Below are 23978 nucleotides of genomic sequence, written 5' to 3'. Positions count from 1 at the left end.
AGTTATTATTTATTTCCTTATATCATGATAAATGTTTATTATTCATGCTAGAATTGTATTAACCGGAAACGTAATACTTGTGTGAATACATAGACAAACAGAGTGTCACTAGTATGCCTCTACTTGACTAGCTCGTTGATCAAAGATGGTTATGTTTCCTAGCCATTGACATGGGTTGTCATTTGACTAACGGGATCACATCATTAGGAGAATGATGTGATTGACTTGACCCATTCGGTTAGCTTAGCACTCGATCGTATAGTATGTTGCTATTGCTTTCTTCATGACTTATACGTGTTCCTATGACTATGAGATTATGCAACTCCCGTTTACCGGAGGAACACTTTGTGTGCTACCAAACGTCACAACATAACTGGGTGATTATAAAGGTGCTTTACAGGTGTCTCCAAAGGTACTTGTTGGGTTGGCGTATTTCGAGATTAGGATTTGTCACTCCGATTGTCGGAGAGGTATCTCTAGGCCCACTCGGTAATGCACATCACTTAAGCCTTGCAAGCATTGCAACTAATGAGTTAGTTGCGGGATGATGTACTACGGAACGAGTAAAGAGACTTGTCGGTAACGAGATTGAACTAGGTATTGAGATACCGACGATCGAATCTCGGGCAAGTAACATACCGATGACAAAGGGAACAACGTATGTTGTTATGCGGTCTGACCGATAAATATCTTCGTAGAATATGTGGGAGCCAATATGAGCATCCAGGTTCCGCTATTGGTTATTGACTGGAGACGTGTCTCGGTCATGTCTACATAGTTCTCGAACCCGTAGGGTCTGCACGCTTAACGTTTCGATGACAGTTATGTTATGAGTTTATATGTTTTGATGTACCGAAGGTTGTTCGGAGTACCGGATGTGATCACGGACATGACGAGGAGTCTCGAAATGGTCTAGACATAAAGATTGATATATTGGAAGCCTATATTTGGATATCGGAAGTGTTCCGGGTGAAATCGGGATTTTACCGGAGTACCGGAGGGGTTACCGAAACCCCTGGGGGTTAATGGGCCATAGTGGGCCTTAGTGGAGAAGAGGAGAGGCGGCCAAGGCAAGGGCCACGCGCCCCTCCCCCCTAGTCTGAATAGGACAAGGAGAGGGGGGCGGCGCCCCCCTTTCCTTCTTCTCCTCCACCTCTTTCCCCCTCTTCTCCTAATCCAACAAGGAAAAGGGAGGGAGTCCTACTCCCGGCGGGAGTAGGACTCCTCCTGGCGTGCCCCCTCCTGGCCGGCCGCACCTCCCCCCTTGCTCCTTTATATACGGGGGTAGGGGGCACCCTAGAGACACAACAATTGATCGTTTGATCTTTTAGCCGTGTGCGGTGCCCCCCTCCACCATAGTCCACCTCGATAATATTGTAGCGGTGCTTAGGCGAAGCCCTGCGTCGGTAGAACATCATCATCGTCACCACGCCGTCGTGCTAACGAAACTCTCCCTCAACACTCGGCTGGATCGGAGCTCGAGGGACGTCATCGGGCTGAACGTGTGCTGAACTCGGAGGTGCCGTGCGTTCGGTACTTGATCGGTCGGATCGTGAAGACGTACGACTACATCAACCGCGTTGTGCTAACGCTTCCGCTTTTGGTCTACGAGGGTACGTGGACAACACTCTCCCCTCTCGTTGCTATGCATCACCATGATCTTGCGTGTGCGTAGGAATTTTTTTGAAATTACTACGTTCCCCAACAGTGGCATCCGAGCCAGGTTTTATGTGTTGATGTTATATGCACGAGTAGAACACAAGTGAGTTGTGGGCGATACAAGTCATACTGCTTACCAGCATGTCATACTTTGGTTCGGCGGTATTGTTGGATGAAGCGGCCCGGACCGACATTACGCGTACGCTTACGCGAGACTGGTTCTACCGACGTGCTTTGCACACAGGTGGCTGGCGGGTGTCAGTTTCTCCAACTTTAGTTGACCCGAGTGTGGCTACACCCGGTCCTTGCGAAGGTTAAAACAACACCAACTTGACAAACTATCGTTGTGGTTTTGATGCGTAGGTAAGAACGGTTCTTGCTAAAGCCCAGTAGCAGCCACGTAAAACTTGCAACAACAAAGTAGAGGACGTCTAACTTGTTTTTGCAGGGCATGTTGTGATGTGATATGGTCAAGACATGATGCTAAATTTTATTATATGAGATTATCATGCTTTGTAACCGAGTTATCGGCAACTGGCAGGAGCCATATGGTTGTCGCTTTATTGTATGCAATGTAATCGCCCTGTAATGCTTTACTTTATCACTAAGCAGTAGCGATAGTCGTAGAAGCATAAGATTGGCGAGACGACAACGATGCTACGATGGAGATCAAGGTGTCGTACCGGTGACGATGGTGATCATGACGGTGCTTCGGAGATGGAGATCACAAGCACAAGATGATGATGGCCATATCATATCACTTATATTGATTGCATGTGATGTTTATCTTTTATGCATCTTATCTTGCTTTGATTGACGGTAGCATTATAAGATGATCTCTCACTAAATTTCAAGATAAAAGTGTTCTCCCTGAGTATGCACCGTTGCCAAAGTTCGTCGTGCCCAGACACCACGTGATGATCGGGTGTGATAAGCTCTACGTCCATCTACAATGGGTGCAAGCCAGTTTTGCACACGCAGAATACTCAGGTTAAACTTGACGAGCCTAGCATATGCAGATATGGCCTCGGAACACTGAGACCGAAAGGTCGAGCGTGAATCATATAGTAGATATGATTAACATAGTGATGTTCACCATTGAAAACTACTCCATTTCACGTGATGATTGGTTATGGTTTAGTTGATTTGGATCACGTGATCACTTAGAGGATTAGAGAGATGTCTATCTAAGTGGGAGTTCTTAAGTAATATGATTAATTGAACTTAAATTTATCACGAACTTAGTACCTGATAGTATCTTGCTTGTCTATGTTGATTGTAGATAGATGGCCCGTGCTGTTGTTCCGTTGAATTTTAATGTGTTCCTTGAGAAAGCAAAGTTGAAAGATGATGGTAGTAATTACACGGACTGGGTCCGTAACTTGAGGATTATCCTCATTGCTGCACAGAAGAATTACGTCCTGGAAGCACCGCTGGGTGCCAGGCCTGCTGCAGATGCAACTGACGACGTTAAGAACGTCTGGCAAAGCAAAGCTGATGACTACTTGATAGTTCAGTGTGCCATGCTTTACGGCTTAGAACCGGGACTTCAACGACGTTTTGAACGTCATGGAGCATATGAGATGTTCCAGGAGTTGAAGTTAATATTTCAAGAAAATGCCCGGATTGAGAGATATGAAGTCTCCAATAATTTCTACAGCTGCAAGATGGAAGAGAATAGTTCTGTCAGTGAACATATACTCAGAATGTCTGGGTATAACAATCACTTGATTCAACTGGGAGTTAATCTTCCGGATGATAGCGTCATTGACAGAATTCTTCAATCACTGCCACCAAGCTACAAGAGCTTCGTGACGAACTATAACATGCAAGGGATGGATAAGACGATTCCCGAGCTCTTCGCAATGCTAAAGGCTGCGGAGGTAGAAATCAAGAAGGAGCATCAAGTGTTGATGGTCAATAAGACCACCAGTTTCAAGAAAAAGGGCAAAGGGAAGAAGAAGGGGAACTTCAAGAAGAACAGCAAGCAAGTTTCTGCTCAAGAGAAGAAACCCAAGTCTGGACCTAAGCCTGATACTGAGTGCTTTTACTGCAAGCAGACTGGTCACTGGAAGCGGAACTGCCCCAAGTATTTGGCGGATAAGAAGGATGGCAAGGTGAACAAAGGTATATGTGATATACATGTTATTGATGTGTACCTTACCAGAGCTCGCAGTAGCACCTGGGTATTTGATACTGGTTCTGTTGCTAATATTTGCAACTCGAAACAGGGACTACAGATTAAGCGGACACTGGCTAAGGACGAGGTGACGACGTGCGTGGGAAATGGTTCCAAAGTTGATGTGATCGACGTCGGCACGCTACCTCTACATCTACCTTTGGGATTAGTATTAGACCTAAATAATTGTTATTTGGTGCCAGCGTTGAGCATGAACATTATATCTGGATCTTGTTTGATGCGAGACGGTTATTCATTTAAATCAGAGAATAATGGTTGTTTTATTTATATGAGTAATATCTTTTATGGCCATGCACCCTTAAAGAGTGGTCTATTTTTGATGAATCTCGATAGTAGTAATACACATATTCACAATGTTAAAGCCAAAAGATGCAGAGTTGATAATGATAGTGCAACTTATTTGTGGCACTGCCGCTTAGGTCATATCGGTGTAAAGCGCATGAAGAAACTCCATACTGATGGACTTTTGGAACCACTTGATTATGAATCACTTGGTACTTGCGAATCGTGCCTCATGGGCAAGATGACTAAAACGTCGTTCTCCGGTACTATGGAGAGAGCAACAGATTTGTTGGAAATTATACATACAGATGTATGTGGTCCGATGAATGTTGAGGCTCGTGGCGGATATCGTTATTTTCTCACCTTCACAGATGATTTGAGTAGATATGGGTATATCTACTTAATGAAACATAAGTCTGAAACATTTGAAAAGTTCAAAGAATTTCAGAGTGAAGTTGAAAATCATCGTAACAAGAAAATAAAGTTTCTACGATCTGATCGTGGAGGAGAATATTTGAGTTACGAGTTTGGTCTACATTTGAAACAATGCGGAATAGTATCGCAACTCACGCCACCCAGAACACCACAGCGAAATGGTGTGTCCGAACATCGTAATCGTACTTTACTAGATATGGTGCGATCTATGATGTTTCTTACTGATTTACCGCTATCGTTTTGGGGTTATGCTTTAGAGACGGCTGCATTCACGTTAAATAGGGCACCATCGAAATCCGTTGAGACGACGCCTTATGAAATGTGGTTTGGCAAGAAACCAAAGTTGTCATTTCTTAAAGTTTGGGGCTGCGATGCTTATGTGAAAAAGCTTCAACCTGATAAGCTCGAACCCAAAACGGAGAAATGTATCTTCATAGGATACCCAAAGGAGACTGTTGGGTACACCTTCTATCACAGATCCGAAGGCAAGACATTCGTTGCTAAGAATGGATCCTTTCCAGAGAAGGAGTTTCTCTCGAAAGAAGTGAGTGGGAGGAAAGTAGAACTTGATGAGGTAACTGTACCTGCTCCCTTATTGGAAAGTAGTTCATCACAGAAACCGGTTCCTGTGACGCCTACACCAATTAGTGAGGAAGTTAATGATGATGATCATGGAATTTCAGATCAAGTTGTCACTGAACCTCGTAGGTCAACCAGAGTAAGATCCGCACCAGAGTGGTACGGTAATCCTGTTCTGGAGGTTATGTTACTAGACCATGACGAACCTACGAACCATGAAGAAGCGATGGTGAGCCCAGATTCCGCAAAATGGCTTGAGGCCATGAAATATGAGATGGGATCCATGTATGAGAACAAAGTGTGGACTTTGGTTGACTTGCACGATGATCGGCAAGCCATTGAAAATAAATGGATTTTCAAAAAGAAGACTGACGCTGACGGTAATGTTACTGTCTATAAAGCTCGACTTGTTGCGAAAGGTTTTTGACAAGCTCAAGGGATTGACTACGATGAGACCTTCTCACCCGTAGTGATGGTTAAGTCTGTCCGAATCATGTTAGCAATTGCCGCATTTTATGATTATGAAATTTGGCAAATGGATGTCAAAACTGCATTCCTGAATGGATTTCTGGAAGAAGAGTTGTATATGATGCAACCGGAAGGTTTTGTCGATCCAAAGGGAGCTAACAAAGTATGCAAGCTCCAGCGATCCATTTATGGACTGGTGCAAGCCTCTCGGAGTTGGAATAAATGCTTTGGCAGTGTGATCAAAGCATTTGGTTTTGTACATACTTTTGGAGAAGCCTGTATTTACAAGAAAGTGAGTGGGAGCTCTGTAGCATTTCTGATATTATATGTGGATGACATATTGCTGATTGGAAATGATATAGAATTTCTGGATAGCATAAAGGGATACTTGAATAAGAGTTTTTCAATGAAAGACCCCGGTGAAGCTGCTTATATATTGGGCATCAAGATCTATAGAGATAGATCAAGACGCTTAATTGGACTTTCACAAAGCACATACCTTGACAAAGTTTTGAAGAAGTTCAAAATGGATCAAGCAAAGAAAGGGTTCTTGCCTGTGTTACAAGGTGTGAAGTTGAGTAAGACTCAATGCCCGACCACTGCAGAAGATAGAGAGAAAATGAAAGATGTTCCCTATGCTTCAGCCATAGGCTCTATCATGTATGCAATGCTATGTACCAGACCTGATGGGTGCCTTGCTATAAGTCTAGCAGGGAGGTACCAAAGTAATCCAGGAGTGGATCACTGGACAGCGGTCAAGAACATCCTGAAATACCTGAAAAGGACTAAGGATATGTTTCTCGTTTATGGAGGTGACAAAGAGCTCATCGTAAATGGTTACGTTGATGCAAGCTTTGACACTGATCCGGACGATTCTAAATCGCAAACCGGATACGTGTTTACATTGAACGGTGGAGCTATCAGTTGGTGCAATTCTAAACAAAGCGTCGTGGCGGGATCTACGTGTGAAGCGGAGTACATAGCTGATTCGGAAGCAGCAAATGAAGGAGTCTGGATGAAGGAGTTCATATCCGACCTAGATGTCATACCTAGTGCATCGGGTCCAATGAAAATCTTTTGTGACAATACTGGTGCAATTGCCTTGGCGAAGGAATCCAGATTTCACAAGAGAACCAAGCACATCAAGAGACGCTTCAATTCCATCCGGGATTTAGTCCAGGTGGGAGACATAGAAATTTGCAAGATATATACGGATCTGAATGTTGCAGACCCGTTGACTAAGCCTCTTCCACGAGCAAAACATGATCAGCACCAAGGCTCCATGGGTGTTAGAATCATTACTGTGTAATCTAGATTATTGACTCTAGTGCAAGTGGGAGACTGAAGGAAATATGCTCTAGAGGCAATAATAAAGTTATTATTTATTTCCTTATATCATGATAAATGTTTATTATTCATGCTAGAATTGTATTAACCGGAAACGTAATACTTGTGTGAATACATAGACAAACAGAGTGTCACTAGTATGCCTCTACTTGACTAGCTCGTTGATCAAAGATGGTTATGTTTCCTAGCCATTGACATGGGTTGTCATTTGATTAACGGGATCACATCATTAGGAGAATGATGTGATTGACTTGACCCATTCCGTTAGCTTAGCACTCGATCGTATAGTATGTTGCTATTGCTTTCTTCATGACTTATACATGTTCCTATGACTATGAGATTATGCAACTCCCGTTTACCGGAGGAACACTTTGTGTGCTACCAAACGTCACAACGTAACTGGGTGATTATAAAGGTGCTCTACAGGTGTCTCCAAAGGTACTTGTTGGGTTGGCGTATTTCGAGATTAGGATTTGTCACTACGATTGTCGGAGAGGTATCTCTGGGCCCACTCGGTAATGCACATCACTTAAGCCTTGCAAGCATTGCAACTAATGAGTTAGTTGCAGGATGATGTACTACGGAACGAGTAAAGAGACTTGCCGGTAACGAGATTGAACTAGCTATTGAGATACCGACGATCGAATCTCGGGCAAGTAACATACCGATGACAAGGGGAACAACGTATGTTGTTATGCGGTCTGACCGATAAAGATCTTTGTAGAATATGTGGGAGCCAATATGAGCATCCAGGTTCCGCTATTGGTTATCGACCGGAGATGTGTCTCGGTCATGTCTACATAGTTCTCAAACCCGTAGGGTCCGCACGCTTAACGTTTCGATGACAGTTATGTTATGAGTTTATATGTTTTGATGTACCGAAGGTTGTCCGGAGTCCCGGATGTGATCACGGACATGACGAGGAGTCTCGAAATGGTCGAGACATAAAGATTGATATATTGGAAGCCTATATTTGGATATCGGAAGTGTTCCGGGTGAAATCGGGATTTTACCGGAGTACCGGAGGGGTTACCGGAACCCCCCGGGGGTTAATGGGCCATAGTGGGCCTTAGTGGAGAAGAGGAGAGGCGGCCAGGGCAAGGGCCGCGCGCCCCTCCCCCCTAGTCCGAATAGGACAAGGAGAGGGGGCGGCGCCCCCCTTTCCTTCTTCTCCTCCACCTCTTTCCCCCTCTTCTCCTAATCCAACAAGGAAAAGGGAGGGAGTCCTACTCCCGGTGGGAGTAGGACTCCTCCTGGCGCGCCCCCTCCTGGCCGGCCGCACCTCCTCCCTTGCTCCTTTATATACGGGGGCAGGGGGCACCCTAGAGACACAACAATTGATCGTTTGATCTTTTAGCTGTGTGCGGTGCCCCCTCCACCATAGTCCACCTCGATAATACTGTAGCGGTGCTTAGGCGAAGCCCTGCGTCAGTAGAACATCATCATCGTCACCACACCGTCGTGCTGACGAAACTCTCCCTCAACACTCGGCTGGATCGGAGTTCGAGGGACGTCATCGGGCTGAACGTGTGCTGAACTCGGAGGTGTCGTGCGTTCGGTACTTGATCGGTCGGATCGTGAAGACGTATGACTACATCAACCACGTTATGCTAACGCTTCCGCTTTTGGTCTACGAGGGTACGTGGACAACACTCTCCCCTCTCGTTGCTATGCATCACCATGATCTTGTGTGTGCGTAGGAATTTTTTTTGAAATTACTACGTTCCCCAACATCCCCTCCATCCGGCCGCCATGCCGCCGAAGAAGTACGTCGCCCCTCGTGCCGTCACCGATGCCAGCGCTGCCCAGTCAAAGCAGAGGAAGCAGAGGGCGTCGTCGTCCAAACCCCAGGGCATGTCAAACGCCGATTGGGAGGCGGAGGTTCAGCGCCGGGAGGCTGTCACCACCGACCGGCGGAACAGGCTCAACACCAAGAAGGCCCGAGATAGGGCGGCTCTGGCGGCGGCGGCTGCCTTGGCCGAGCAGGCGGATCACGCGGTGGAACAGGCCGAGGCGTCTCGCGCGGGGATGATGAATCCGCCCGGCGGCCACGGCCCACACTCTCCCTGGAGCCAGCAGAGCGTCGGGTCGCCAACTGGATTCTCGACGTCTCCCTGGGGCTGCACTCCCTCGCCTGGCTACGCCGACGGCGACGCGCATGACGGGTTCAACCCCAACATCACCTTTCCACATGGCCACCCCGCCCAGCGCACGCTCTCGTCCGCGTTCGCCGGCGTCCAGTACCCCCCGTACACCTACTCCCCACCGGCTTACGCATACTCCCCAACGCCGCCTTTGCGCGGTGGCGGGCTCTTCTCACAAGGCTCGTCATCGCATCTCGGCAACCCCGACGCGACGGAGGCCGACATGGATGACATCATCACGACCGGCTCGGCCGCCGCCTCCCCCGGGTTCAATGCCCTAGAAGATACAATGGACCTCAACGATGACATGGACGACGAGCTCGACTATGGCAAGGAGGAGCCAGAGGAGGAGGAGGAGGAGGAAGAGGAGGAGGAGCCGGCGCCTGCTCCGGCGAGGAGAGGGAAAAAGAAGAAGCGTGCGGCCAAGACTGGCGAGCCGCGCGTCAAGTGGACGTCCAAAGAAGATGAGTGCCTCGCCGAAGCGTGGAAGATGGTCTGCCTCGACCCGATCACTGGCACGAGCCAGAGCGCCGACACGTACTGGGAGCGCGTCAAGTCGGATTTCGATGAACGCAAACTGGTCGACCCCTACTTCGCCGGCGTCCACATGCAGCGCGGCTCGAAGGCCATGGCGAACCATTGGGGGCTCATCTAAACGGCGTGCAACAAATAGCATGGGATCGTCGAGGAGGTCGCGGCTCGCCCGGAGAGTGGCGCCAGCATCGAGGGTCAGGTATGCCGCCGGTCTCTCGCTCGTTTTCGCCGCGTGTGTGCGTCGCCGACACTTGTTCCTCGGCACAGATGGTCCGGATGTTCGCCATGTTTTGGCTGGACAGCGGCACCGGCCAAGATTTCAAGTACCTCCACGTGTTCTCCCGGATCGAGAAGTGCGAGAAGTGGGCGGAAGTCCGGCGCACCCTCGCCAAGGCCAAGGAGACCTACAAGCCGGACACGCCGACGCTGGGCGCGTCCGACGGGCGCCCCGACGACAACAAACGGGCCAAGTCGGCGAAACACGCCAAGCTGGCCACCGCGCGTTTGCAAGAGTCCATCGAGCATTGCATCGCCGGCGCCAAGACCCGGGCCGCCCAGAGGGAAGAGAAAACCGAGGCGCGATGGTCGGCGTTGATGACGAATAGCACCGTCAAGCTCGACCTGCTTCGGACCAACGTCGCCGCGAAGAAGAGAAACACCGACCTGACTTTCCTGATATGGGGGGGGGGGCATGTTCTGGAGCGACGCCGAGCAGCTCAAGGCGTGGTACCCGGCGGAGCGTGGCCTCATCCTGAACCAGATGCCGTCGATGGCGGCGCCAACTCCCACGCCGGACCTAATGCCGCCGCCAAGCCCGAGCGATGATGCCTGCCTCCACGACGCCCAGCACAGAACTCGCGCTGACGCCGACCAGCCCGCGCACTCCGACTCCTCCGACGCCGGAGGCCGATGCCGCCGTTTGATGCATTGCTTACGTGTCCTTTCTTTTGCACGCAGAACTTTTTTATTGATCGCCGAACTGTGGCAAGGTGATCGCCGATCGCCGAGACTTTTGTGGCGCCGATCGCCGGACTTGTGGCGTTTTTAGGGTAGCGGGAATGAACAAGTTTGAATTTACGACGCCTTAGGGCGGCACCTGGGGATCGCCGGACGAGCTGCCGAAATAGCGCCGGCCTATGCGCTGGGGGGCCGAATGAGTGGAGTTGCTCTAGTCTCCATGGCTGCGTATGCGACTGCGACTAGATATGGCATGATCGAAACAGGCGAACCACGAAAACTCGTACCGCCGTCACATCCCCTTTGCCTGATAAAAACCGCGTAGGCGTAGCCAGCAGTGTTTTTCAGCCAAGGTCAACAAATGGCAAAACGTGGGCAAGAAAAAGTCACCCGAAATCCGAAACCTTGAAAGCCCCACCCCACCTCAAACCACACTACTGCTTCTTCTTTTTTTTGGTTCCAAACCACACTACTACTAGTAGGTACCAAAAAAAGCTCTCCCACCCAGGACAGGAGGCATCCATCCAGCCGTCAGCGTTGCCCTCAGTATCGTACACGGTAAACTCTACACTCCCCAGCCCCCGTTGCACGCCGCAGGATGAACCATACGAGGCTCGCCGCGAGCCAAAAAAAACAAACCGCAACTTGCTTCGTCGTTCTTCCCGGCCGGCCGAGGCGAGTGTGCTGTGCCTCGTCGCCCTTCCTTCCACGGTTTCTTCCCGGTTTCCACCACCCGCGGTGAGCGGAGGGGCGGGTCGAGGACGGGCCCGTGGCGGGGGCCGCAAGCGACAATCTGCACGGGAAATACCCAATTTCCCAGCCTTCTTTTTTCTCCCGACTCAGCTCCCTATGCTGCCGCACTGTACTGCCAGTACTGCTTGCTCTTCGCAGTCCAGCTATTTCCCATATGGACCTGGCACCAACCCCCTCCCCGTCGCGCACACCCGAGAAACAAAACAATATTAGTACTACTATAGACTTTGTTTTGAGAAAAGAAGGAAGGGGAAATAGAGGGGGGAAATTATACTAGTACCACCACTAGTGATGCTCTACTGTCCAGCCAGGCAGCCACGGACACCAAGGCAGGCAGGCAGGGACGGGAGGGAGGAGGAGCCAGAAAGAGATGAGCTCGGCGTGCTGCTGAGGTGAGGTGAGCTCAGCTGAGGCGACACAGAGAGACGAGCGGTGCGGTGCGGTGCTCTGCTGCATTGCATTGGCCGACGAAGGATCGCCTTCCCGCCCGACGCCCGCGGATCTCGGCCTCGCCGCCAGACGGCCCGAGCTCCGCGGCCGCTGGATTCTCTGCCGTGCCGTGCGTGATCTGCTGCAAGCGCGCCGCCACTTGCGTGGGCGGGAGGACTCGGATCTCCTCTCTACGTCGCTGTCGAGAGAGAGAGAGGCTCTCTCTAAGGTGGGTGGCAGCTTCCTTCCATTGAAACGGTGGTTCGCTCAGCTGCTTGATTGGGGCCGAGCCGGGCGGGAGATCTGGCCGTCGGCGTGGACCTGCAGATCCCCTGCCTGCCACTGCCAGCGCGCGCCCACGCCTCGCTGCTGTGGAGGTGCCTGCGGAGGGCGGCGGTGGTGGTGGGGATGGGCGGCTACGCGGATCCCTTCATGCCTCCGCAGCCGGCCTCGTCGTCGTCGTACGCCGTGCCGCAGGGCGGGCATGGGCAGCCGCAGCCGCAGCCCGCGCCGCGCCCGCCGGGCTGTCCGTACTCCTCCTCCGCCTCGGCTCCGCCGGTTTCCACGTCCTACCATTCTTTGCCCCCCGCGGCGTCCCCTCCGCCGGTAAGTAGCCCCCCTCCGGCCTCCCCGCCACCCGAGCCATTGCCTTCACCTCCTCCAGCATTGCCTTCCTCGCCGCCACCGCCGGCATTGTCGCCTCCGCCGCCCGACGCGCCCCCTCCGTCGCTCCCACCGCCGTCCCCATCGCCCTCGCCGCCTCCCGCCGAGGTTCAGGCGCCACCGCCGCCGATGGCGGCCGACCAGCCACGCGTACAGCCCCGCGTGTACCCGTCGCCGCCTCCCCCGTCCCTCCCCCCGCCGCCGCCAGTAGTCCTCTCGCCACCAGCCCCGCCTCCATCCCACCCGCCATCGCCATCGCCTACTCCAGCTCCAGCTCCAGCACCCACGCCGGTTGCAGTCTATTCGCCTCCCCCGCCAAGAGTTGCATCTCCCCCGCCGCCGCGCCATCATACTAAGCCACATTACGCGCCGCCGCGCTCGCCTGGGAGGTCACACTTAAACTCGACCCGCTCAAATGGCAGCGGCAAGAACATCGAAATATCGAGGGAAACTGCCACCACCATTGTAGCAATTGCCGGTCTTGCAATGCTCAGCTTCATCGGTGCCACCATTTGGCTTGTCAAGAAGAAGCGACGGCGGGCAGAGCCTCCCTCAGCACTGCCTACACAGCAGCAACCAGCTCCCCCGCCGCCACCACCCAATTACATTCCCTCGTCTGCTGGATCCTCACTAGCATCAGGTACTACAAAACATAAACGCCCGAGTGTTAAATGTATCTCTATATCTGCATTTTCTAAATTTAGCCATCCTAGACGATGCTCATTACAGTATTTGTGTTGGCCAGATGGGTTCTACTTACGATCACCGGGCTATCCCTTCATGAGGTCCAGTACTGGGAGCCATGGGTTCCCCTACTCGCCGGCAGACTCCGGGATAGGGTACTCGAGGATGCTGTTCACGCCGGAGAATTTGGCAGGAATCTCAAATGACTTTTCGGATGAGAACCTTTTGGGAGAAGGTGGATTTGGGTGTGTGTACAAGGGTATCTTGCCAGATGGTCGCCCTGTGGCTATCAAGAAGCTGAAGATTGGCAATGGGCAGGGAGAGCGTGAGTTCAGGGCCGAAGTTGATACTATCAGCAGAGTACATCATAGACATTTGGTTTCACTAGTAGGCTATTGCGTATCAGAGGGCCAGAGGATGCTTGTATATGATTTTGTTCCCAATAACACGCTTTATTACCATCTCCATGGTGAGAACTCCCTGTCGATCATAGTGGTTCTTTTATTTGCATCAATTTTAGCTTTAGTGAGGCAGCTAGATTGCTCATCTGTTGCCTGGTCATTAACCATGCTCATGGAATTTCAGTAAATGAAGTACCACTTGATTGGCGTACGAGGGTCAAGATTGCGGCCGGAGCAGCTCGTGGAATTGCTTACCTGCACGAAGATTGTAATATTTTGTGACTAAATTGTCCCTTCTCATTAATCCCCTGAACTAGTGTGGTGTACTAAGCATTGCTCTGTTTGTATTCATCAGGTCATCCACGGATTATACATAGAGATATTAAATCATCTAATATTTTATTGGATAACAACTTCGAAGCTCAGGTATGCTTTTACTTGGTGTATCAGTTCCAGCTTCCAATTGTTTCTATGCGATTTTTCAGTTGTATTTATTTTTAAAAAAATGCTATGTACCTCCAACCAATCTCCAGGTTTCTGATTTTGGACTTGCAAGGTTAGCTGCCGACTCCAACACGCATGTCACAACACGTGTCATGGGAACATTTGGGTGAGTAATCGTCCAAAGATAGCCATTGCAATCTTCAGTCAATTCTTTTTCAATAATCTGTGATCTATAGATAGTTTCCAGTATAAATGTAGTATGTCCTCTGCAGGTATTTGGCTCCAGAGTATGCATTGTCTGGGAAGTTGACAGCAAAATCTGATCTATATTCTTTTGGAGTTGTTCTTTTGGAACTTATTACCGGAAGAAAACCTGTTGATTCTTCTCAACCGCTGGGAGATGAGAGTCTTGTCGAATGGGTGAGCTTCTTAAAATATTTGTGTACTTGTTGCATGCTCCTCGCTTTAGGTCCTAAACTATGCTCTTTTTTCACATTCGCAAAATATATCTTTTAGCTATAACAAGTAAGAATTGACCTATCGTATTTTCTGGCTATGTTACTTAGATGCTTCAAGATTTGGTTGATTTCCTGTCCATAGTACTAGGTAATTGTTGTTGATCAATATAGTTCTTTAGGTAAAATTTCCAAATCCTAGAGCCTGATATCATGCAGCATCTAGCGGTGCCTTCTCTAGATCACCTCTTTCCCTCCAAAGTTGAACCGTTGGCCTCTTTTAAGGTGGCTGATGCTAGCTGTTGTATTATGTTGGCCCCTTCCACTGGACCCGTTTCCATAGCATGTTGACCGAGAAAGTGATCTGGAGAGAACTAAGTGAGCTGAAAAGTTCCAACTATTGGAGCTTGCTTTTGTAGAAAGTGGGCAACCTGATTATTCTTCCAGGGTGGCATTCAGAAAGTGGATACAGTGTTATTTAATGCAGTGTTCATGCTGTGGTGAGTCATGAAAGAAGCTAGATGAGAACTTGAGAAAACAGGGACCGATTATCCTAGCAAACATAAGCATAAATGGAACTGATGAATGCATCACACAGATGACACCTCACTGCTCTAAATGCATTGCTCTCTGGCTACTGTCTAAATGCATTTCTTCATTTTTCATCATGACTGATAGATGGATGCATAATGTAAGCTCAAAGTTTGCTCTTGCTGAAAAATTTCAGGCCCGGCCCTTTCTCTCACAAGCAATCGAGCATCGAGACTTTGGGGACCTTCCCGATCCGAGGATGGAAAACAAGTTTGAAGAAAATGAGATGTATCATATGATAGGAGCCGCGGCTGCATGCATTCGTCATTCTGCGGTGATGAGACCACGGATGGGGCAGGTACTAAATAATAAACCACATTTCATTCATTTCACCTCGTTCCTGAATTTTTCAAAAAAATGACATCACAGGACTAAGATATATACCCATGTATTTTCTTTGCCATCTCAGGTGGTAAGAGCACTGGATAGTTTAGCCGACTCTAACCTAAACAACGGCCTTCAACCGGGGCGCAGCGAGGTCTTCTTGGAGCCGCGAACCGAGGAGATCAGGTTGTTCCAGCTGAGAGAGTTCGGCAGCCGGGAGTGCAGCGACGAGCTGAGCCAGGCTAGCTGGAGGAGCCGGAGAGACCTGTGAACAACAGGCGTCGGTCGGTCGGTACAAGACCTTCATTAACATTCTTTTTGGTCATTCTTTACATGTAATTATCTCTTTTACATGATTTTTTCCTCCCCTGACGAAAATCCTTGTCCTCCCCGGAGTAAATTTTGCAATTCTTTCAGGAGATAAGTAAATTCCTTCTTTCTTTTCCGTTCCTGGCCAAATGAAAAAGAAAAATACAGAGACTTTGGCTCCAGGCATTCCCAGATAAAGTAACTGTGTTACGCTTTTTTGATCGGCCGGCCAGATTGCTGGCCTTGCGGTGCAAGCTTCAGCAGGGTCTAGGCAGTAGTAGAGCTCGGTGGTTGACTCGGGCCTTGTATTAGCACTACAATCATTCGTGCATGTTAACCCTAATGTTTATTATCTCTGGACGTAATCCCGTGGATCTTATGCTCAATCATTCCGCACCCTCCGTTTTGTCAAAAGGCCGGTGGGAGGCCTCCTTGTCCCGTTGCCACTTGTGGGTACGTAGTGGCGCCGGTGGTTGCCGCGTCCGATGCTGTGCTCTGATGGATCGCTGAGATTTGTGCTCGTGGGTCTCGTATCCCTGTCTCGCCGATCCGTCGGTCGATAATTAAATGGGCGATAATTTGGACGGGGTGCCCGCCGCATGATGATGGGAAAAGGGAACCGCTGGCGGACGGCAATGTCGCACCAAGAACGAAATAATACTACGCGCACGGTCTGCACGGATGGAGAGGCAGCGGCAGCGAGGGTTGGCACTGGACGGACTGTCGGTTGCCAACTCGCCATGCCTTCCATTCTTTATTTATTTCTTCTTCTTCTTCTTCTTCTTCTACATTTGTTCTTCTGTTTTGCGTGTGTTGCACTGGCCCAGGTGACACCGGTCTGAAGCCCAGCAAGGATGTAGGTCTTCTGAAGCTTCGTTTTTCCCTTTGAGAAGGCTAAGGCTACGTATTAGAACGAAATTACTAGTTGAGGAGTACCCGATTCTTAGCATTAGGTGATATGCGGCATTGCGTGACGGCTTCAATCCAGCTAGATGCAGGACGCCATCGAGGAACCTAAACTACTAACCGTCTCTATGAGGCACACGGTCAGTGGGCTTCAGACTTTTTTTGAAAAACTGATTTTTTTTAAAAAAACTTTCATGAACATTTAAAAAACTCTAAACATTTTTTGAAAGTCATTTTTTATTTTCTATTAAACATTTCTATAGAAATGCTAACACGTTTTTTTTAAATTAAACAATTTTTGGATGTTGTGAACACTCTTTAAAAGAAAGAGAAAAGGAAAAGAAAAGAAAAGAAAAACCAGAATGAAGAAAAAAGTAACAAGAAAACTGGTAAAGTAAACAACATGCAAAAGTAAAACGAAAAAACCCAGACTGGAACCTTCTAGAAAGTTCCAAAAATCGGTTTTCTTGAAGAAGCTATGATAGGGCCAACCCTAGCTCGCTCGCTTGCTTTTGCCTATGCGATTGGTCAATAATGCGTTGCGCTGAGTGATGCATAGGATTTTCTCTGCTTTTGCTTGATGTGTGGGTTTGGACCTTGTCCCTGGTGCCCCCTGTGCATGTCCCAAATCGGGTTTTGATGGTCGGGCTGGACTCTCGGCGTCATGGGATCGATGTCAGGAATCCCTAGGGGCTCAAATTACAAATACGATACGTTACTATGAACCATGTCCCACATAATGGTATGAGATTAGGACTCGTTTAGAACAGCATAGCATATTTAGAAAATTGGCATTGCATATTGCAAGCCCCTGAGTGTTACGTCGGATTGGCTGACGGTGCCAACTATACTCAACAAATCTCTGAACACTAGTGCATGGAAGTTCTACTCCGCATTGTCAAGTCAATTGGCTCGATGGCTTGCTGAAGAAGCACCAAATCTATCCAATTTTGCACTGGAAGAGTGCATTGATGGGAGAGAAATGGCGTCGCGTGTTGGGCGGAAGAAGATAGGGTTTCAAAGATTGTAATGGTTTGGTGGGTAACTAAACACAATGTTGGATGTGTACTAGGGTGAAAGACTACAAAATAACAAATAAGCTGCCCAAGGCAACTTATGAGATTATGGTAATCTAGGTAAGTGGATTATATAATCTACAAAACAATCTGCCTTGTTGGCTACCACCCACATGATGTAAACAAACATGGCCATAGCTTGCCTATTCACCCCTGTGGCATGGTGGATTATATCACCTGGTGAGTTTGATCACACTAATGTGTTATTATGAACCATGTCCCACATGATTGATATGAGACTAGGAATTTGAATGCATATTGCAAACAGGGCATCACAATGCACAACAAGTTATGGAGATAATAAATAGGCCACATGGGCCTCAGGTATTTTTGTAGGAATTTTTGTAAATAGTAAATGGGCTAAGCCGAACAATTCCAACAGAAGAAGCCCTGGATCTCCGGATCTACCCAATTCTGGACTAGGGTTTGGACAATTTGGGTGAAGTGAGAACAATGAGAATTAGTGGAGTGCATTGATGGAAGAATGGGCGTCGCACGTCGGGCAGAGCAAGATAGAGTTTCAAATATTGTGATGGCATTGATGGGTAAATAACATGATGTTGGATAAGTGTTACAGTAAAAGAACAAAGAAAAAAAAATCTAAAATAAGCCCCCCAAGGCAACTTATAAGATTATGATAACAGTCTTGCTAAATCTAAGTCAACTGAGACTTGGCTATGCCTCAATTGATGCTATATTTGTGAGATCTTACATTTAGATTCGTGCAAAAGTTTCTTTTCAGTTTTTCCTTTTCTTTTTTTACATATTATATCACTTGACTGAGACCTAGCCATAGCCTTATGATAATCTAGGCAAGTAGATTATATAGTCCACAAAATAATGTGCCCTGTTAGGCTACCCCCACAAAATAATCCATGGGCTAAACAAACATGACCATAGCTTGCCAGTCACTTGGAAGCATAGAAGATTATAAGCATGATTGGTTAGCTACCAATATTTGGCTAGCCAAATGTTGACATTGCCAAATATTGGCAATACCAATACTTGCCAAATACTGGCAACTTTATGTGAGATAGACAAGACAACTTGGTAATCAATCAATTAGAAGCAAATATTTGGCACAATGCCAAACATTGGTAAGCCAATTTTTGGCATCAAACCAATTTTATCACCAGTGTTACAGAATACACATAATTTGAATAACATAAAACATATATAGTGGTGACACAATTAATATCACGAGTAGTGGTCCGTTGCTTATAATCTTGAAACTGAAGCGCAACCCTGCTCAACATGTTGAGCCAGGAGCCAGGGAGCGAGCGCGTCAACAAGCCTTCTGATGTCATCCGAGGTATGAGCCGAGCTAAGAGTAATTCGCAACCTGCCAGTAGTTCAATAATCAACCAATCTTGCTTGAAATAGACTCTGCCTATCTGGTTTACATACAGTATATTGGCCCAGGAAAAAGGCAATTTGAGACCTGCTTGAGTTGGGTGGCACCACGGGCGGTCTGATTGGCTGGACGAGAAATCCAGATCTCAGAAGATGCCTGCAGTTTCAAACACAGGAATCATGATCGAGAAACATGAAGCTGAGCACACATCGATGAAGGCAAATGGTAGGAAAACGTCGGCGGAAGATGGAACCTGTGAGCCTTGACCGCCGCTTCCTCGCTTCCGACAAGGATGACGATGATGGGGCTGGTTACGTTGAGTTTGGTCAGAGAAGCAAAATACTGCACGTGCTCCCAGATGACCGATCTTCGTCATCTCTCCTTCTTCGAGACATGGATTGCAGCTGAAACATGGTTACTATTCTCTCAGGTTAAAAGGAAAAGTTATGGTGGGTGCTCAGTTCAGTTTAGTATAAGCATGGAAAATCGGCAAACAGTACCATGCACAGAAGCAACCACGGGCAGCGGCAAAGCTGTCGAAAATATGAATGAGCGGCCTCGCGATAGAATCAGCCTCTTCCATCTAGTGCTGCTCACCACAATGCAAGCAGTTAATCATAAGGGCAATTACAATGGTTATATCTTAACAGTGTCATGTAGGATAAATGCTGAGGTGGAGGAAAGAGAAGCTAGAAAGAAAGGCTTTGTCTTCTCTTATTTAAGAGATGATCCCTCAACAACAAATCTCTCACCACATTTTAGGAATAACTAGTTACTAGAGATAAAATTAAGAGAGAACCATTGTACATCATATTTTTCTGTCATCTCTAGATTACGTGGCTGAATTAAGATAAGACTGTCTTATCAATCACTGTATATGCCCTAAGGCTCAGACCATAAGATTCGGATCTAACTCTAGATAAATATTTTTGAGAAAATCAGGTGTCAGTTAATATCATAATTTTACAGTTGTATGGCGTAACCTAATTTGCAGCATTACTCTTGGTGATGATAACTTGATAAGCATGTTTCCTATCCATATGTACATTACGTGTTGAAAGAGTATATAACATATACTCCCTCCGTTTTTATTTAGTCCGCGTATTAGCTTTGGTGAAAGTCAAGCTTTGTAAACTTTGACAAAGTTTATAAACAAAAATATTAACATATACAATAACAAATCAATACCATCAGATTCATTATTGAATGTACTTTTACATCATATAGACTTGTTATGATAAATGTTTATATTGTTTTTTATAAACTTGATCAAACTTTACGAAGTTTTACCACCCTGGCAACCAACTCCCTTGCTTAAGGAGCCAACACATATGTCAATGTCATCTTCACATCCAAACAGCTCAGGTATGCCACCACCGTTCTCGCCGCAAAGAAGCGTTCCATGTGCCTTGAAAACGCAGTGATAACCATTATTTGTCGATACAAAGATCTGAAAAAATCTCTAATTGTCGTGGAATTGTCACGGCAGATGTCCTCGAGCTAGGACTTAGTCGTGGAGCCATCGCAGCTAGGAAGCTTAAATGGGTTAAACGGGACAAGGAACACGGGGGTTATACTGGTTCGGCCCCTTACGGTGAAGGTAAAAGCCTACGTCCAGTTGAGGTGGTATTGACTATGATTTCGATGACCAGGGAGCTTGATTGCTATGCCTGGCTCTCGACGAGATCTTTCTTCCCCCTAAACCACCGCCAGGTCGTCCCTTTATATAGAGAGGTTGACGCCCAGCGGCTCTCAGAGTCCCGGCCGGCTCATAAGAGTGTCCGGCTCGGACTCCCAACTATTCTTGCCTTACACTACAAGTCTTGCCATACGGCGGTTTATCACTACGGGCCTTAAGCCATCTCCGGGTCTTAGGCCCATCATTGACCCGCCGTCTTCAAGCTCGGTACTGGGCTTCGCGTGATGACCATTATGAGTAACCCGACCCCTCCTGGCGGCTGACTCTAAGGGTTATATCCTCAACATTAGGCCCCAGATTGATTTGAACCGGTTCATGTCAATCTTCAATTCTTTTGAGAGAAAAGATCTTCCGGCTTATGGTCGTGTGAAGGTTATAACCCGCCGTGAAGTCATCTTCTGGATTCCTGGTAACCCGCCATGACGTCATCTTCCATTAAGTCCATTTTTTATCCCACCATATCCTCAACGGATCTTATCTTTAAAGGCCATCCCAAAAATCGAGGCGTTTTTGTGGTGAGATAATCACGCCGTGGCCTCCTCGTTTCTCGCGCCCACTTATGAGCCTCACTTTATAAATAGCCCGGCCTATGAGCCTCCAGTCACTCGTCGCCTCCATCTTCTTCCTCCTCTCGCCACTGTGCTGCCGCCCGAGCTCCGCCGCCGCCGCCGCGGGTTTCCTCGTCTTCACCAACTCAGGCCGCTGCATCAACCTGACGTGACCAGAGAAACGCGACGAACCCCCGCCGTAACTCCGCACCTGTAAGTCCCTGCACCTCTCCACCGTAGATCCGCATTAGGGTTCCACTGTTCTTCCTCTGTTCTTCGCTGTTCTTCTCGAATTCTCTGTAGTTCTGCCACTATAGTCATGTTTGATCCAAGAGTAGTACAGAGCTCCTGCGGTAGTTGTTGCACATCCATTTTTCCACTAGTAGATCCCCTTTGTTTGAAATAAGATCCCACTCTGAATCCATGAACTTCTTCTGCGTCAGTTCTAGGTCTAGAAATTTTTCCTTTTAGCCAACCGTTTGATCCAAAATAATTACTGCGATCTGTGAAACTTGTTTTCACCACACTTAGTCAAAAATTGCATCTGCTGAGCTATGGCGGCTCACATTTCCGGCTTAAAAGAAGCCACGCGCTGTAAAATTTCCGGCTCATTTATGATAAAGCTGTAGACAATTTGAATTACTCACGATACCTTCAGCGGCTTAGATAACCCGATGCACTTAACCATATGTCATTAGGCCCCTCTCATAAGCCGCCATTGAGTATTAAACTGTAGACGTCTGCCGGCTTATAATTGAACCGGACATTTTCCTTTTGTCATAGGCTTCATCTTTCACAATGCCTCCTAAAGCTCCCAAGGCACCCATCACGTGCAACTGGATGAGATCCAACGTCACCGACGACACTTTAGCTGATTTTGTAAAGACGGGTTACTTGCCCAAGAAGGAAATCATGTCTTATCTGTTGGGAATCGTAGCATAATTTAAAAAATTTCTACGCTCACCAAGATGCATCTATGGAGTCTACTAGCAACGAGGGGAAAGGAGTGCATCTACATACCCTTGTAGATCGCGAGCGGAAGCGTTCCAATGAACGTGGATGACGGAGTCGTACTCGCCGTGATCCAAATCACCGATGACCGAGTGCCGAACGGACGGCACCTCCGCGTTCAACACACGTACGGTGCAGCGACGTCTCCTCCTTCTTGATCCAGCAAGGGGGAAGGAGAGGTTGATGGAGATCTAGCAGCACGACGGCGTGGTGGTGGATGTAGCGGGTCTCGGCAGGGCTTTGCCAAGCTTCTGCGAGAGAGAGAGAGGTGTTGCAGGGGAGGAGGGAGGCGCCCAAGGCTGTGTGTTGCTGCCCTCCCTCCCCCCCTTTATATAGGCCCCCCTGGGGGGGCGCCGGCCCAGGGAGATGGGATCTCCAAGGGGGGGCGGCGGCCAAAGGGGGGAAGGGGTGCCTTGCCCCCAAGGCAAGGGGGAAGCTCCCCCCTAGGGTTCCCAACCCTAGGCGCATGGGGGGAGGCCCAAGGGGGGCGCCCCAGCCCACTAAGGGCTGGTTCCCTTCCACTTTCAGCCCACGGGGCCCTCCGGGATAGGTGGCCCCACCCGGTGGACCCCCGGGACCCTTCCGGTGGTCCCGGTACAATACCGGTAACCCCCGAAACTTTCCCAGTGGCCGAAACTTGACTTCCTATATATAAATCTTCACCTCCGGACCATTCCGGAACCTCTTGTGACGTCCGGGATCTCATCCGGGACTCCGAACAACTTTCGGGTTTCCGCATACATATATCTCTACAACCCTAGCGTCACCGAACCTTAAGTGTGTAGACCCTACGGGTTCGGGAGACATGCAGACATGACCGAGACGCCTCTCCGGTCAATAACCAACAGCGGGATCTGGATACCCATGTTGGCTCCCACATGTTCCACGATGATCTCATCGGATGAACCACGGTGTCGAGGATTCAATCAATCCGTATGCAATTCCCTTTGTCAATCGGTATGTTACTTGCCCGAGATTCGATCGTCGGTATCCCAATACCTTGTTCAATCTCGTTACTGGCAAGTCTCTTTACTCGTACCGCAATGCATGATCCTGTGACTAACGCCTTAGTCACATTGAGCTCATTATGATGATGCATTACCGAGTGGGCCCAGAGATACCTCTCCGTCACACGGAGTGACAAATCCCAGTCTCGATCCGTGCCAACCCAACAGACACTTTCGGAGATACCCGTAGTGCACCTTTATAGTCACCCAGTTACGTTGTGACGTTTGGCACACCCAAAGCACTCCTACGGTATCCGGGAGTTGCACGATCTCATGGTCTAAGGAAAAGATACTTGACATTGGAAAAGCTCTAGCAAACGAAACTACACGATCTTTTATGCTATGCTTAGGATTGGGTCTTGTCCATCACATCATTCTCCTAATGATGTGATCCCGTTATCAATGACATCCAATGTCCATAGTCAGGAAACCATGACTATCTGTTGATCAACGAGCTAGTCAACTAGAGGCTTACTAGGGACACGTTGTGGTCTATGTATTCACACATGTATTACGATTTCCGGACAATACAATTATAGCATGAATAATAGACAATTACCATGAACAAAGAAATATAATAATAACCATTTATTATTGCCTCTAGGGCATATTTCCAACAGTCTCCCACTTGCACTAGAGTCAATAATCTAGTTACATTGTGATGAATCGAACACCCATTGCGTCCTGGTGTTGATCATGTTTTGCCCTAGGGAGAGGTT

General features: G+C 48.3%; 1 protein-coding gene and 1 pseudogene across 1 annotated transcript; one reads left to right on the top strand and one right to left on the bottom strand.

The window, feature by feature from the left end:
* Window positions 1-11720: 11720 nt before the first annotated feature.
* On the top strand, window positions 11721-15856 carry LOC109778674 (proline-rich receptor-like protein kinase PERK8). Its single transcript, XM_020337232.4, has 8 exons — window positions 11721-13090; window positions 13196-13603; window positions 13720-13803; window positions 13891-13961; window positions 14069-14145; window positions 14252-14399; window positions 15162-15323; window positions 15435-15856. Exons 1-8 carry the CDS (start codon window positions 12196-12198, stop codon window positions 15618-15620), a joined length of 2031 nt encoding a protein of 676 aa, XP_020192821.3. The 5' UTR covers window positions 11721-12195; the 3' UTR covers window positions 15621-15856.
* Window positions 15857-17493: 1637 nt separating this feature from the next.
* LOC109778666 (8-amino-7-oxononanoate synthase-like) overlaps window positions 17494-23978 on the bottom strand; it is a 29670-nt pseudogene continuing 23185 nt past the window's right edge.

This window comes from Aegilops tauschii, chromosome 3 (genome assembly GCF_002575655.3).
Source record: "Aegilops tauschii subsp. strangulata cultivar AL8/78 chromosome 3, Aet v6.0, whole genome shotgun sequence".
In the NCBI taxonomy this organism is placed as follows: domain Eukaryota; kingdom Viridiplantae; phylum Streptophyta; class Magnoliopsida; order Poales; family Poaceae; genus Aegilops; species Aegilops tauschii.
Note: the sequence above shows the minus strand (reverse complement) of the source record. Positions and strands in the feature narration are given on the sequence as shown.